Source organism: Meleagris gallopavo, chromosome 3 (assembly GCF_905368555.1).
Source record: "Meleagris gallopavo chromosome 3, MGAL_WU_HG_1.1, whole genome shotgun sequence".
Lineage (NCBI taxonomy): Eukaryota > Metazoa > Chordata > Aves > Galliformes > Phasianidae > Meleagris > Meleagris gallopavo.
Genome location: NC_139406.1, coordinates 49646152 through 49663188, shown reverse-complemented (window position 1 = coordinate 49663188; position 17037 = coordinate 49646152). Strand labels below are relative to the sequence as shown.

Genomic DNA, 17037 nt, shown 5'->3' with positions numbered 1-17037 from the left:
TTCCCGGATCGCGGCCGCCTCCCGCTGTCGCGGGGTGCGCGTGAGCGGGCGGGCGCGGGTTGGCCCTGCTGGCGGCAGCGGCGCGACATGTCGGTGGCGTTCGCGGCCCCCCGGCAGCGGGGGAAGGGCGAGATCACGCCGGCCGCTATCCAGAAGGTGAGGGAGCGCCCGGGGCTTCGCGCCGCGACGGGACTGCGGGGCGGAGCGAGGCTGAGGCCTCGGTGCGGTGCGGTGGAGGGCTGCGGGCTGCGGGCCCGGCCGCGCTGATGGGGGCCGTGCGAGGCCGTGAGGGAAAACGAGCCGGGCCCTGCGTAACTGCGGGCTCCGCGGAGCGAGTGCTGGGGCCGCCGCGAAATAAGGCCTTCTCCCGCTCTGCCCCTCCTCTGAAGCTTAAAGGGAAGCGCTATGGCCGGCGGCTGCTGCGGGAGGGAGCTGCGAGAGGGAAGCGTGCCTGCGCTGTGTTCTAAGCTCCGTATTCCGTGTTGGCGGAGGTGAGGGAGTGTGCTTCGGTTCAGTGCTGTGCTTTGGGACTTAACCGTACGCCCTCGCTGTCACCAGCGCAACTCTTGCTCTGAAATCTCTCCCACTCGCGGTGGCAAGCTCCTCGTGTGGGAGCTCGTCAGATAAAATCAGCTTCTGGCTTAGGAAAGAACGTGGGTGTCAGCAGGGTGTTGCGGGCTCAGGGCGTCGCGGAAGACCTGGGGCTACGGTGTAGCCTTACACAGTACCATAGCAGTCTGTGCTTCAGAAGTGAGGGTGGGAAATGCGTACCCACCGGGTAGAAAGCTGTCTGCAGGTTACTGACCTGCATGTTGAGAATGTAGACAATTAGGTTTTTCTTGTGCTGTAGTCAAGCCACTAATTCGGTGTTAGTGTACTGGCACAACTCTGCTATAACTAAAGCTGGAGAATCTTTGTAACTGGCACGTGTCAGAAGTCTTGGAGGTGTCTTCATCTAGCTAGAAACAAGGCTATCTTGTGATGGCAGGCATCTGTAACTTCTTCATAGAACCTTTTTGGTTTTCCATCAGCAAGAGCTTGATAAAGATTGTATCACACAGCACCTTCAGTCCTGTCAGGCATACAGTTGTATTCTTGTTTGTTTTCCTTTGCTTTTCTCTTAGCTTTGTTTATTTATTTTCTCCAAAGACGTCTAGTCTGCATGGCAGCGGTGGAGAGAACAACCATCTCGCTGGCAATTCTAAATTCTACCTGTATTTTAGAATGGCTTAGATTGGAAGGGGCCTTAAAGCCCACCCAGTCCCACTCCATGCCATGGGCAGGGCTGTCACTTAGCAGCTCAGCTGCCCAGGGCCCCATCCAACCCGGCCTTGAGCACCTCTAGGGATGGGGCACCACAGCTTACATGGGCAGCTTGTTCAGCACCTCACCACCCCAGGTGCTGACATGCTGCCTCTCTCTCGACAGTTGGAGACTTTGAGAAGAGCCTTCATTTAAGGCTTCCCTTACAAGTACTCTATATACGATATAAATTTTTCCCCAGCTCTTTTTCTGTTGAATTTGGCCACTGCATTTCCTTAACACTTGATGTTAGCACATATGAAGTGTGCCAGTGTAGGAGCGTGTCCAAGATCCTCAAAGGTGTGTGCAAATGCAGTTCTGCTTAGTGTTAGGAGTTCAGAAACTTGGGATATTGTGGTTCTGTCTATGATTCCTACTTAAGGATGGTGTTTCCAGGTCCAGCAATTTTGGGCAAGAACAATTTCTCACTGATTGTTCTACTGTATTTTGATGAATTGCTAGTTTGAATTTAGGAAGACTCAACTGTTTGAACTGCTTGCTTTATTCTTATCTGGATGTAAATCCTGAGAGGACTGCGTAAGGTTATAAGGTTTATGATCCTCTTTGTAACAGAGGTGGATTAGTCAAAAGGAATAAAAAAAAGTTGTCCTTTTTTTTTTTTTTTTTGGTAGAATTTGCTTAAGTTGGATTCCTAGGGAAATGAAAGTGATATAATTACAGTGCTTGTGCTTCCCTTGTAGAATCATAAACCTGGCTATTCTCAACCACGTTCAAACTTGAGATGATTTGATTTGGTGTACAGAAGAAGGGAAGAGCCTTGAAGATGGTTAAGATTGTATTAGCTTTGTGAAATTCAGTAGCTGAGTGTCATGTCCAAAACATAAGAGGAGGAAAGAGGTGACCAGATTTGCAGATTTAGGATGTGGCACTTGGTAGGCTGCAGGGATCTAAATCAGTTTTCCACTGAAAGAAACCAAGAAATTGATGTAATATTTTCCATTTAGCTGAGCAGACTTGGGTAACTTGGTTGGTAGTTCAGACTTGCCATGGTTTTACTTAACTCCTGTCTAATCAGAGAGCAGATGAGGGGATTAAAACACAGACACAAGCATGAGGATGAGCATGAGGAAACCAGGCTGTATATTTTTTCCTGTTTGTTAGCATAGAACATCTTTATTTCCTGTACTTCCTGCAGAAGGCTATGAGACCTGCAATTTCCCATGGTTTTAGAACTTTATTTTCCCCAGAAAAGTAATTAGCATGTGTTCATATTCCTAGACACTTCTGAAATATTGTCTGTTGTGCCAGTTAAACTGTGTTTTAAGAGCATGTAATTATACAGAACATTTATAATGTAAATATGGCCTAACTTTTCAAAGCGTTTCCTTGAAACAGTCTTGTCTGTTAAGCTCAGTTTCTATCAATTAACCATTACAATACCTTTTATTATTGAACTGTTGGCTTCGGAGGGAGAAGAAAAATTTATGCCCCTAGTTTTCAAGTTTGTTCTTCACTTGAGACTACATGAAAACTCAGAATACTTTCCATGAACTTCTTGGAGATGGAATATAGGTATTTAAATAGGGAACATCGTAAATGTAGTTATAATAGTGACTTAAAACCCTTATACCAAACCTATAAAACTAAGGAGGAAGACCAAAAGAATGTAAGTAATTGGTTGAAGTAGGGCTTTCTGGAATATTAATTTTGCTTGTTTTAAAAAAGAAATCAAACTTTAAGAGTAAGACTCATAATTGCATTCAGTTAGATTTCTTCATAAAGAATGTTACACTTACCTCAGATTTCTTTGTTGTTTCAGATGCTGGATGAAAATAACCATCTTATTCAGTGTATAATGGACTACCAAAACAAAGGAAAGACATCTGAATGCTCTCAGTAAGACATTAATGCAAATCTACTGTGGACTGGGTGAATTTCCATCTAGATCAGTTGTTGATTTATTTAGCTCACCTTGAAAGAGAACCACTCTGAGAAGATTAGAAAAAATATTGCTGCATATAATGTGGTTAATTTTTTTCTTTGCTGTGTAACTATCACTTCCATCACTGAAACATTGCAACGTGAGTACTGCAAGTTGATAGCATAATGACAAAAAAAAAAAAAAAGGGGACTGTGTAACTGAGAGATCTACCTCTGTGTTGTAATTACAGTTTGGGAAGGAGGTAGTTTTCTTCTCAGACTTTTCAAAATGATGCAGTATTTCTGCTGTTTACCACTTGCCCAAGAACAAACAAACTCCACCTTAAGTTTGGTTTGCCAGAATATACCATGTAAACCTGTTGTCTAGTAGGGTTTCTGGAGGGTGAGACAGCTGTGGACCTGGACAGATATTCCTCCACGTGATGACAGATAGGTTATCACAGTGTGGCTGTTGAGGCCCTTTCTAAGAGGCTGGTAATCTAGGGGGGAAAGCTGGGGTGACAAATGGTAGGTATTTTTGTTTCAGGGGATTACTTCTATTGATATGAGTAGAGTGTAGCACACAGTTACTATATTAAGCTGCATGCAAGCCTGTAGTTACGTACTTGTACTCTGCTCCTGCTTACAAGGTTGTTCGTTTGACTCTGGGCTGGATGTTGATACTCTAGAATCTGGTTCTGCAGCAGAAAAAAAATTCAACAGCGGACATTCAAATCTCAGGGTCCTGATGGAATGTTTCTGCTGTTCTTGGTCATGATTCATATTGATATGATACCTTGCATCTAGGGACATAATAGAAAGAGCTCTCTTTCCCTAGTGTTTCTGTTGGAAATAACATCAAACAGACACACTCATACTCTAGATGCCTCCTAGTGACTTTGCTTAGGGTAGGAAGTGAAACAGTCGAGGTCACCAAGTTTAGATTTAGTTTGGAGTACAGAAACTGTAGAGGACAAGCCAGACTTGGCAGAGAAACTGGGAAAGGTTGGTCAATAGGGAGATGTGAGGAAAGGATGTAGGATTCCTAATAACGGTATTCTTGTAAGTTGTTGGAAGTTGTTTCTTGACATGCGTAGAGTTAAATTCCAAGATTGTCACTGTGACTTAAGGCCTCTTTTCCTTTGTTCGTTTTGGTAGATACCAGCAGATGCTACACACAAACTTGGTTTATCTAGCTACTATAGCTGACTCCAACCAGAACATGCAGTCTCTGCTACCAGCAGTAAGTACAAAGTAGCATAAAACCAAGGGACTAGGTGTAATTTGGATTCATGGGGAGGGGGAGATGTTTGAAAAACTGTCCAAATAGTTAGTCTGCAATTTACTACGCAGTGAATATAGGATGGAATGTCTCTTCATGTTATATTTGAAGTCTTGTTAGCTCACTGCTTAGATTATGCTCACAATCTGAGTTATTTAACTGAAGGCTTATAGAGTGGGATTAAACATGCTGTGCATGCAGGTTGTCTGGTTTGACTTACAGATGACTTTGTTTTTTCTCAACTAAGAAGTTTCCTGGTGTGGCTCTTGATCAGCTCCTATGACAGTACTCTCTCTTTCCCCCTACATCGGAGAAAAGTGAGGTGTTTAGTTTTATTTTACTTCTTGTTTTCTGCTGGAATATTATCCATTCTTGAGCCTTCATGGAATGGGGTTGGGTAAATATCAGCTTTGAGGTACTTTAGGTGAGTCTCTTAAATTCTTTCCTTCTCTCCTTTGTCACAAAGCAACCTGTATGCCTTATTGATTGTGCTAACGTGTGAGAAATAAGGTTGTGTGGGCTTATCTTGAAACATTGCGTAGGTTTAGAATTGAAGCATTTGTTGGATAATACTTGCTTCTTTTGAAAAATCTGTATTTCCTCTGAATCTGTATCGTTGAACTTTTTATTTCATAAGATACCACCAGTTTTTCCCCTATTTTTGTTGTTTATAGAGTGGCAAGGAAAGGTGCAATAAGTATTAAAATAACTTGCTATCTGGTTGTGGTTTTGTGTTAATAGGAAAGCTCTGGGAGTTCACTGCGAGTAACACAAGGAAGTTCTTTTGTTTTTTAGTCATAAGACTTTTCTTGAATTAATATAGTCTTGATTCATTTCTGTAATATGAAGCTAAAAAGAATGTCTATAAAACAGCCATTTCTAGATACTAGTTCTTACCAACTGAAATTGAATTACTTTTTCTTTGGTCTCTGGAGAAGTGTTCTCCAATCATTGCTACTAGCAAAGCATCTTTTCAAGTTGGTACCTAGAGGACTATAGAAATGGTGCTTCATTATGTCCAACCTGTTGTGCCTGTAGAGGCTTCTCTTTATAAATCCAAGCTTGTAGCTGTGGGGGAAGGGAAGGAAACCTTTAAGAGGGCTGTGTGTGTTACTCATCTAATATGTTCTTGGAGGCTTAATTCATATCCTGGTTCTGATGACAACTGGAAATGAATTTGACCTTATTCTAGTCCCTAGTGCACAGCCCTGTTGAGTGTGGTGACATTCTCTTCTTAAGGAAAAAGTGAGGATAGGGCCATGAAGGGTTTTCGCAGACCAGGACTGAAGTACATTTCTGCTCCTCAGTGTAAGGAATATTTTTCAGCAATGACAAAATAGTAGTGTTTTTTCTTCTTTGAATAACTGGATAGGGAATACAAAGGTAATACAAAGTTAAGTTTAGATGTTCAGTCTTAGTGAAGTGTAGACTCTTTCACCTATCAAGTAAAATCTTTGAAGATTTGCTTGAAATGGGATAACTTAATCAGATAAGAACAACTTTTTGTTGGCGTTTTTGGGAAAATCATTCTTTAAACTACCTATCTTCCCAATCAGTTTTAGCCAGCAGATTTTGGGTATGTCTGAGCTACTGCTTGTTTAATATAAGATAAATTTCTTCAAGCTTGCTTCATTTAGTTCTTCACTTAAGACCTAAGGAAGCTTATGAAGTGTTACGTTTTCAGTTCACAACACTTCTGTGGCAGCATTTGAACAGTCTTACTAAAATTCAAGTTTAGTGGCTGACACCAATGAAATTTGAAGCAAGACAATGTGCATGAACACTTTGTTTTTTTAAGTAGTAGAATATAAAAATTTAACGGTATTGCTGTTGCAGTAGCTTCTCATATAATTTAAGAGGGCTATCTTCTCGGCAACTTCTGAAGTTAGGTTGTATCTGATCTGTTCTTATCTGGAGGACATCCTCCTAGTAAGCTACATTTCTTTTGTTATTTGAATTTTATCTTGTTCTCATTTTAATCCAATACACTCTCAGAAAATTTCAGAACTTAATATTTACTTGCTATAAAATATTTTGTGTGTCAACATTGCTGCTTCTAAAATGAGCAAAAGATCTAAATGACTAGATTCATGAAAACTTAATAGTGGGTCCAAGTTGTCTTGCCATATAACTTCATTTTATCCTCTCGTGGTTGTCTGTGGATTTAACATTTCAGTATTACTTGAGAAAAATGTTTGCACTGTGTTCTTTTTCACACTTTGCCTGGACTGTTAAAGCTAGTTGCTGCCTTTTTCCTGTCTTTTGTATTGAACAGATTGGATTTTATATAAAAATGATGAAAAGCTGCTTTGCCCTTGACTGTCTTTCAGAATGCACTATTGTAATAGGAAGATTGTACATCTTCTCTAAAATGAGCTTGATATTGCATGCAAGGAACAAAATAAATCTTAATGTTAAGCAAAATTATAGTGAAACCAACCATGTTGCACAGAGAAATCCTTTGAAGGGCCAGGACATAAGGAAGAGTTGTAACACAAAGTAAGCATTGCAGGCTGTGAATAAAGAGAGCTGGAAAGACTTTGAAGCTCCAATGTCACAATAAAGTTCTTATTAAGTATTATACAACAGAAACATCTATGAAGCATCTTACAAGAGAGCTTCCTGCACATCAGAATACAAAGGAAATGTGAGGTTAATCTCCCTGAGTTGACCAGCCACAGCAATGTCAATAGCAGTGTTGCTCAGGGTAGTGTCTTCTGAACAGGATGGGAGTGGTGGCTAAGTCTGCTGTTGGTACAACCTTTTGTTGCCTCTTACTTAAGTTTACAGGTGCTTTCCTTGGACAGCAGTGGAAAATCTGTTTACCATCATTGGGTAAGCTTCCCCAAAAGAGCTTATGTTGTGTTCCTTGCTTTACACCATGTATTTGGTTTCCTTTGGTCTAAGTTTAAGGGAAATAACAGGGAAATATTGGTGTCCTTGAAATGCAGAGAACAAAGATGCAAATAAAAGTCATTACTAGGACTTCTAAGACAACCCCCGCCCCAAAATAGTGGTGTGCATGGAAGTAATGTGTCCTGAACTACATGGTATCTAAAACTACATCTTGCTTTCTCCAACCTTTATTTTAATTCTTATGCTTTTTTGAAAGAATGGCATTAAAAGTTATTGCCAACTGTTGAATGAAAATAGACTTACCTGCTCAGGCCTTTTTCTTCTCCTGTCCTACTGCTTTTTACCAGGAATTCACAAGAGAGCAACTCGTGATGATAACTTTTCTGAAAGAAATAGATGGAAAGTTTTGTTCTACATGAGTGTGCATGCTAATGGTTTTTATAACCGTAGATATAGAGGTCTACAGGAATTATTAGATAGGGAACTTTCCTTTTAAACACTGAAGTTTCTCATATGCAGTGCAGCTTGCCTTCAGCCAGTACACAGAGCTCTAGATTTCTGTGTATACTTCAGGATTGTGATGAAAAGGAAGACTAATGATTTTTACTAACTTTCTTATAAAAGTGAGTTAACTCCTCTAGCAAACTAAATTCTGTGTATGAAGTGACTTGCAGGAAAGCTCAGTGCTTGAGTTACAGGAAAATGTATGCATGTCATTAATTTTTCTTATTGTAATATTGAGAAGATCATTAATAAAATTAATAAAGTGATTTTTTTTCTTGCTTGAGAAATTTTGTAAAAAATAAAGCTGCTTCTAGGACTTCTGTGATTCTTCCATCTGTTTTTTACAATGCAGTTTCATGTTGTCACAGTCCAAATAATTATTTTTACTAAATAGTTCTAATATAAAATGGTGTTTGTTTTTTTTTTTTAAATACACATTGTCAACAAAATCTGAAATGCTGCTTACTTCCAAGGAAACAGAATCAAGAGATAAAAATTAAGTAACACTACCAGCACCTGACTAAAACTCTTCCTCAAACTTCACAAAGTTGCAGAATGACTTTGAGTGGAACGGACCCCAAACTTTCTTATTGGGAGACAGTTGTTTTTTGCTATTTTTGGTGAGGCAAGGTTTTTTTTTTTTTTAATAGTTAAGAGTGCAGGTGGCTGAATGGGAGTCTGCAGTTAAGTACTTTTCACATAGGTGCTATTCAGTCTATGCATCTAGTGTACTTGAGATGTTACCAGTTCATAGAAACAGCGTGGAGACCTAGGGAATAGTAGTGCTTTGAAGTTGCTGAGTATGCACTTGTTTTTTAAAGTAGCCTTCATTCTGGACATAAAAATTGACCTTAACTCCATGCTAATTAGAAAAAAAAAACAGGCAAGATACCACCCATAACAATTTTAGTAACATAAAGTAAAATTTACAAGTACAACTGAAGTTCCCAAGAGTGAAAGGGATACTGAATTAATGAGACTTGTGTCCAGTTATACACTAAATGTTTGAGACAGTCTAGTCTCTATTGTATGGTAGTGGAAAATCTGTTAGGGGTGTTTTCTGTCCTCATGATCACTACTGGCATCAGTCTTTGAACTTTGGGCTTAATTCTTCACATAGTGAATAACAGGGTTAAATTCTTTTTGAAACAGAGACTGAAAGCAGTAAGAGTGTTATTCTGAATGAGCCTTTCAGAACGTAAGTCCGTGAAGAACTCAAGTTCAATTGTGAATTGAATTAATAGGCAACAGGGTGCAAAAGAAAGATTCAGTGTTTCCTGTCATGAAGCAAGTGAGCTATTAGCTGGAAGTGGAGTAATGAATTTTGGAGAAAAATCACTCCTATTAAGTGTTTAAAAAAGAGTTTTCAAAAATACAGTAATTTCTAGAATAGTTTTTGAAAGACAAACCCTAGATAGGAAGTGATGACAGGAATAGTAACCAAACTAAAATCTCTGAAAAAAGGAATGGTGCGGCATTCACGTTCACAGGTCCACTCCAGCAAGGATTTCTGTCACTGTTTGGTCTCTTTAAAACAAAAAAAATTAGATGCTTCTGTTTGGTGTGAAGTTTCACATTAGAGTGAAAACAATTTGCCAACTGCTCTTTGAATGAGAGGCAACCAGAGCAGCTCTGGTTGGCATAGATAAATTAAGCTTTGTGTTCTGTGTTGCTACTAGAAGTTATCAAGCTAGTGGAAATCTTGAATTGGTAATAGCTAACTTATTTGTGCTACGGCCTCCTTACAGGGCATTGTTCCTTCATCTAATTCTTTTTGTAACTCTCGAAAAATATTTGCTGTTTTGTGAACCAAAGGTGCAAGTGGTACAGCCCCTTTGATGATGTCCATAGTCTCTAGTGTTGTTTTTGTTGCTAAGGACTGGAAAATCTGGGACATTTAGGTTTATTTTGAAGTACAAAGGAGAATTGTCCTGAAGTGATACAGTATTATGGATCTGTTAGAGATGAGATGTAATTGTTTATTGCTGCCAGTAGCCTAGTTCTTAGGCGTGACTGTAATAACCAGCCATAAACACAGTGTGCTGTGATCTAGCTGTGTGAGCCCTTACAAAGAGGTCTGGTGTGTCTGCATCAGTTAATTGACTCTGCTCCATAGCCAGCACATGAGTATCTGTTTCCATTTTCTTCACGTGAGGTTTTGGATGTTTTTGACCCCTGCACAAGCACTGATTGCATACACGTTCATCATATGTAAAAACGTGGTTGTGGGATATTAGGCAAAAGAATTAGTTCTACAAATAATCAGATTTTATTCTATTTATTTCACTCAGTGTGTGGAAGAATACAACTAAGAACCTTCTCTTTATGAGGAGGAAGTCTTGTAAAACTATCAGTATTACAAGCTTGTTAGAAAACTTAAGAGCCAGAGTCTGATTTCCTGTAGCACAGGTTTGGTGAGCTGTGCCTCACCTGGTTGGTTTGTTGACTTTCTGTAACAACAAATCTGTAAGTTGTGCTGTATCTTTTGGAGCCAGTAGACTCATCCTTCTTAAGCAAAAGGAAATTATACACAGTACATTTCTAAAAGAGTTTTCAGATTGTGGATCCCCATCTTACCCGCTTTTCCAGGTGGTTTGTTTTACTGCAGAAAGGCTTTTAAATGTCAGAAAGAAATTTGGCTGTTGGACAAGTTTCCCATTCTCTTTACCTGGTTAAGCTGATATAACCAGTGCTGTACTGTCCTCAAATGCAGTTCTGCTGCGTGGTTTTACTGTTCTTGTTTGTTTGTGGAAAAATCAGTGGAATAATTTTGGAGAAAGGGGGATATTCTCATTCTGAATTAGGTCAGGTTAGCTGCAGGACTGTGTCAGCAACACCAATAGGTTAATATTAGGAAACAGAGAAGCAGCTGCAAGGAGTGCAGCCAGCACTTATCAGAGGTTCTTACTAGAATGTGGGGTTTTGAGATGTTACCATGTTATAGGTGGATTCATAGAGCACTTGTAATAAGAGGGTGGCTGTAACTTCTGTAAGCTACTTTGCATGTATTGCTGATCAAGTGTGTCCACATGGGGAGCTAGTGCACTGTGCACAAAAAACTACAACTTCTGTGGCTGATGTAGAAATCACTAACACACGGTGACCAATTTGATTAAGGTTATGCTCTAAAATGTAATTCCTGTGCTTGAAGATGTAATTTGCCTCCCTTCAGTACAATATTTGTACAATACATTTCTGTCTCAGCCCAAGACAGTTTGCTGAGAGCTGTACAAAGCACACTGGTAATATCAATGTTATTTGTACAGATGCAAGTCCTTTTGACTGTACAGCTTTGCTGTTTCCTTAATGAAACTTAAAGCACAAAGACTACTGCTGAACCTGATATAACTGAGTTTTCTTGAGGCCTGCTAGCTGAAGTAGAGATGGAATTTTTCCCTTATGTTAATAAACATGAGTGAAACCTGTAAATATTGGACTAGATCTTAAAGCATCTTAAAAGAGTCAGGAGATTAATGGTTATGAGATGGAAATCTTCTGATACAAGCAGCATTTTATGGAGGAGCTACAGAGCACCTCTTTATTTGTCTGGTCCCAGTAGCTGAAGGTTCTCTGAGTTAATGCCCACACTTAACTTATTCCTAGTCTTTCACAAGAAAATCATCTGAATTTGTACCAGATTATTTAGCTTATGATTTAAACGATTTCTAGTTACATCAAGAGTTAAGATGTGTATGATCACTTTTTGAGTATCAGAAGAGCTATTACTGTATAGACAAAGCATTTTAGGGTTAAGTTTTCTGGCTCTGTGTATAATCAATGAATATAAAGGTGTTATAATTAAGAAATATACAAGAGAGTTTGGCTAAGCAGGTTATTAGACCAAAAAAGAATAGATAGAGGACTTACCGTTGTCCTGGACTCACTGGAAAACTCCAAAAGGAGGAATCTTCAGAAAGAGATCATTCCCTACTGGCAGTCTGCTCTTAAATGGGGTCTAGGAGAGGTGGATGCAAGCTCACCCCTTCCAGCAGCACAGATGAATTGCCTTCACCTGTGCTCCCAGGGCTGACTCATTGCTCACCTCAGGTGATCAGTCAGAGGTTCAGGCTGTGATTCAGCAGTTCCCATACACCCTTAAAATGGGGTTAAGGTATATTTGTACAGTGAAATAGTTTTAGGTTTTATACAGTTTGAAACAGCTGAAGATTCCAGTTTCCTACTGAACAAAATGCATAATTGCTATGTTATAAAATCTTGTAGCTTTTGATTCACATACTAAGAGTGTTTCCGATCATTGAAGATATTTATATAAATTGAGATTTAGGAACTGGTTGTTATTCTAAACGTAGAATTTCTTTGCTGGTATCATAACTACTTCCAATAATGATATAAATTACATTTGTAATTTACTTTACAGTTTAGATACAGTTGTAAATGTTTTTTCACATAGAAATCTCCTCTATCCCCAAGAATTACACTTTCTGAGAATTTATATAGGCTGCTTTTTTTTTTTTTCCTTTAAGGTATTCTCAGTACAAGAATACTCTGCTTCTAGTAGAAGAATCATATCCCAATTAAATTAATCTTAGCATTTTCAAGTCTTGGAAATGTATTCCTTTATGATCTCATTTCCCACTCTGACACCTCACTAAGTATTCTGCTGTGTTATCACCACATATCAACAGGGTGCTGTTCTCTGAGGCTGGGACAGGTGCTGTGCTATTAGCAACGTGATATCACAGAGTACCTCCTGGGATAGGATATTTTGCTTTGCAGAAAATGGTATTTGAGAGCTGAAAACAAAGATGATCGATTGAATCCCGAGTTAGAGCTCCTGTTAGAAAGATTAGAAGACTTTTATGTTGGCACTGCATGTAGCTTGTAATTGTTATTCTGAGAGAATTTAAAGAAAATTGAAAAAGGTAGTGTCCTTTAAATATCTATCGCTATGTGTATTGATTAGCAATACTTTGCTTCAGCATATGCTGAAATGTATTTCCTGACTTGTACGTTTTTACTGCTTTAAGTTTTCTGACTACTCAGTTAGTATTCCATCATTATGATGCATAATCAAAACTTTCAACCTACTGTTGGTGGTAAGAAAAATCTGGTATTTTGGCATAGGGCAGGAAAGAAATGATAGATAAAAGTTCCAGATACACAATTCCACCATGACACATTTTTGTTTGATTTCTTGCATTTGATTTATTTTATTGCTTAAAAGAAAATTGCTAGTAAAAAGCAGTTTAACTATTGTTATGAGTTTTTGCTTTCAATAACTTAAGATTTGTTTGCTGAAAACTGTCAGCTGGAATCCAGTGTTTATTTTTCTTGTCTCTCTTTTTTAACTTATAATTGTAGGCCAGTTTCAGTCGTTTTCTAGTTTAGCTTTCCACAATTAGGCAATATAGTTTAACTTTTTGTCACGCTCTGATAAATTATAAATGCTTATGGTGTCTGTAAATTGCAATCTGTTTTTAGGAACATGACCCAAAAATCAGTGTTTAGCAAGCGAAGCTATGTTTAATGCTTATTTTACTTCTAATTTTTTAATTTACTTCTTACCAATAGCAAAATGTTTAACATTTTCTACTTCATAATTGGAATAAAATTAGGGGGAGATTTTAATTTTCATTCTTTTCTGTCTCTTATTCAGAAGAATGAAGAAAGTAGCCTTTCCTCTAGTTCTTTCAACCTAACGATATTTGAATGTTATCTTATCCAACTGACTGAATGTATAGGGTTCAAGTTGAGTCACTTTGCTTTCACAGGTTTTTTTTTTTTTTTTCCCTTCATTTTTATTAAAGTATTTAGCTTTTGAGTATTGTGGTAATTTTGTACTTCAGAAGGTCTTTATCGTGGTTACTGCATATTACCAGGGACAATCAATTTCAAAAAAAGAAGCTACGTGACCCAGGTTTACTTCACTTTAATTAAAGATGATTTAAAAGAAGTGTTATTACCTGTGAAAGCATGGAATAACTGTGATAGAAACAGGGAAATTGCCATTTTAAAACATTTTTTTCTTCTTTTTCTTCTGTCTGCGGCAAGCAGAAAGATGCTGTAGAGGAATTTCACAGGGGAATAATTATATCTGCTGGAGACACTTCTTTTTAATTGCTATCAGGTAGTTGATTGGTTTATGACCCTGACATGAAAGCTTACAGCACCCTTTAAAAATATTATATATAATGTAACTCTGTTTCTATCACATACATGTATGTGTAATTATCTCCAAATCCTATTTAAACCTTGTTCTGATGTCTTGTGTTGATGAATTCCTCAGGTTTATGTGATTTATACGGTGTCTCATATGTTTAATGTTATTCCTCAATTTATTGACTGTTCTCCTGGGGTTTCCTTTGTTGTTAAAACATAAATTGGATGATCTACTTTTTCTGTAGATCATACATTAAATTGTATTTCTGACATATCCTCTTATGTTCATTTCCTTTCTCTGTAAAAATAAAAATCTGTCATTTTTGATTTGTTTCAGGTAAAAGAAATTCAAAGTCTTTAATCACTGATTGCCTGTCTTTGGAGTCCTTTTGCTTTTATAGTATTTCTTTGTGGTTGCTTTCCCTGAACCAAACATGTATTATTATCACGAATGCCATGGCATTTTATTTCTTGTGTTTTATACCTGACTTTTGTTAAATGAAGCACTGAAGATGATCAGAAAGTAGATCTATGTATTTTGAGTGGTTTTAATGGAATTTTTCTATTTTTGTCCCACAAAACTCTCCAGGTAGTTGTCATTTTTTTTCCCAGATCAGTTGCAGTGTTAGTTCTTTCAGAAGAAAGAGTGGTTCAAAATTCGATGTAATTGTCTTTCTTTTTTTCCATTTGAATTTCACCCAGCACTATTATACTTATTTTTCTTTCATAATATTGAACAGTTAATATTTGTAACACCTTCAAATGTTGGCACTTAATATTAAATATTTTCAAGAGATCTGTACTTTCCTTTATTCTTTGACCTTGGTGTATTTTCTTTTTTCTTCTCATTGGGTAGTTTCTGATCAATTAAAGCATATCTCCACATACTATATTTAGCCTAAAGGCTTTGTCAAAAAACTTGTATTAAGAAGTTTTTGTTGCATATACAACTAAATGTTTTTTATTTATATTTTTGAAGAATTTGAATGAAGTAAAAAGACATGAGCTAGTACACCATCAATACAGGGAAGTTATCTCTTTCATTCTTGGAATTTTATCATTCTCTATTTGGTTTTGTCAATATACTTGTAGCTTGAAGAGCAAGGTTCACAAATCTGGGGGACTTGTGGTTTCTAGAATCAGTCCTACTAGTTTTTATGGCAAGAGTATAGTGTTCACTACTTTCTGGTTATTTCATGCAATAGTTTATATTATTTTTATATAATATTATTAATTATATAAATAATAGTTTACATTATTTTCAAGAATCTCAGATGGATTCACACAGGTCTTTGGGCTGTTAGCATACACAGATACTCCTCTTGATAAATTATGAGGGCTGCACCGAAAGTAATGTTTCCTATTTAATTATGTTGGCCCGTGGCATCAGAGGCAGATGTTCAATCCCTACCAACCAACAATATCACTAACCTTTCCACCAGTATTCTGTTACATTTTGTTACTGTATCATAGACACAGCAGAGGGGTGATCTGATAGAATGGTGTCTGACAGGGAAGTGTGTATGAAGCAAAAGTGTATCCCTGAGTTCCCTCCTACAGAAAAAATGGCACCCACTGATATTTGTTGATGCTTGCTGAGTATTTATGGAGACCAAACAGTGGATGTGAGCACAGTGAGGAATGGATGGTGTGATTCAGCAGTGGTGACAGTGACATGCAGCAAGACAAGGCATGTTGCAGGTGGCCATGCAGAGCTGTGACACCATGAAATGAAGAGTGTCTTGATCGATTGATCTACATAAATTGGTGAATTATGACCAGGGAACTGTACATGGAGCTGAACGTCTACTTCAGCTTGTTGGAAACGAGTGGCAACCTTGGAATATTAGAAAGTTTGTGCCAGGTGGGTCCCAAGAATGTTCACACAGGAACAGAAAGAACACCATATGCGAGTTTGTCAGGACCTATTGAACCAATGCAAGGCTGAAGATGACACATCACATTACCAGTGATGAGATGTGGTGTCACCACTGTGAGCTGGAGTCAAAACAGCAGTCCATGGAGTGATGAGATGTGAATTCCCCACTGAAGAAAAAGGTTAAAGACATAGCCATAAGTCTGTAAAGTGATGTTCTCTGTCTTCTGGGATAGGAAAGGAGCAATCTTTCTAGATTTCCTGGAAACCAAGCAAACCGTCAACTCTGACCAGTCCGAGCTGAAGGCTCAAACTGACAGAGTCAGGCCACAGAAGAAGACAGCCTTTTTCTTGCAACACAATAACACCAGGCCCTATGGGTGACGTTTTCCTAGTAACAACACCATCATAGCAGCTATGAAACAGTGGGTCACCTCCACTTGTGTAGATTTTTACAAGCAAGGCATGTGAGGTCTAGTTCATCATTGGCAAAAATGCAGGACTATTGTGATGACTGTTGAAAAACAGTGTTTCGTAGCTGAGAATGTGCTCTGTCAAGAATGTTACTTTGCTCTTTGTAGTTGTTGTAGTTTCCATGGAAATAAATAGGAGGCATTACTTTCAGAGCAACCTACATACTTATTTACATTTTTCTTCATCTTCTTCCTTCCTCCTCCTCAGAAAAGCTTTTCTGTGATTTCATGAAGGATTTTTAAAAATACTGCAGGGAAAATAATACTTGCTTGAGATGTTTGAAGAAATGTTGAGAGAATAAATCAGTGCTATTCTCTCCTTTCCTGTCTCCAAGAAGTGAATACATGTCTCTGTTATGCATGTGTATTAGAGCCATACAAAATCTCAAGTTGGAAGGGATCTACAAGGATCATTGAGCCATCCCCTGAATCCACACAAGACCACCCAAAATTCAAACCGTATTTCTGAAGGTGCTGTCCAAATGCTCCTTAAATTCCAGCAGCTTAGGGCCGTGCCCACCGCCCTGCAGGTGCAGAACCTTTTCCTAAGCCCAGTCTGACCCTCCCCTGATGCAGCTCCTTGCTATTCCCTCAGTCCTGTTGCTGTCACCAGAGAGATCTGAATCCTCCTGCTTAGTGCTCTTACTGTGGGCTTTGCCATTTCCAAGGCAAAAAAACAGGTCCTGCTTTACACTCAGGTATAAAGAGTTGCTCTTTTTAACATATTATGCTTTGTCATTATG

General features: G+C 38.4%; 1 protein-coding gene across 5 annotated transcripts in view; it reads left to right on the top strand.

Moving 5' to 3' along the window:
• The first annotated feature begins 7 nt into the window (after positions 1 to 7).
• SS18 (SS18 subunit of BAF chromatin remodeling complex) overlaps positions 8 to 17037 on the top strand; it is a 41741-nt gene continuing 24711 nt past the window's right edge. For 3 of the 5 annotated variants that reach the window (XM_085220921.1, XM_085220919.1, XM_085220918.1), the window contains exons 1-3: positions 22 to 156; positions 3083 to 3159; positions 4342 to 4426. In XM_085220921.1, the coding sequence (XP_085077047.1) occupies positions 88 to 156; positions 3083 to 3159; positions 4342 to 4426 (231 nt within the window). In that variant the 5' untranslated portion in view covers positions 22 to 87. Of the gene's footprint in view, positions 157 to 3082; positions 3345 to 4341; positions 4427 to 17037 lie in introns of all 5 variants that reach the window. The other 2 variants (XM_085220920.1, XM_085220922.1) reach the window with 2 other exon arrangements.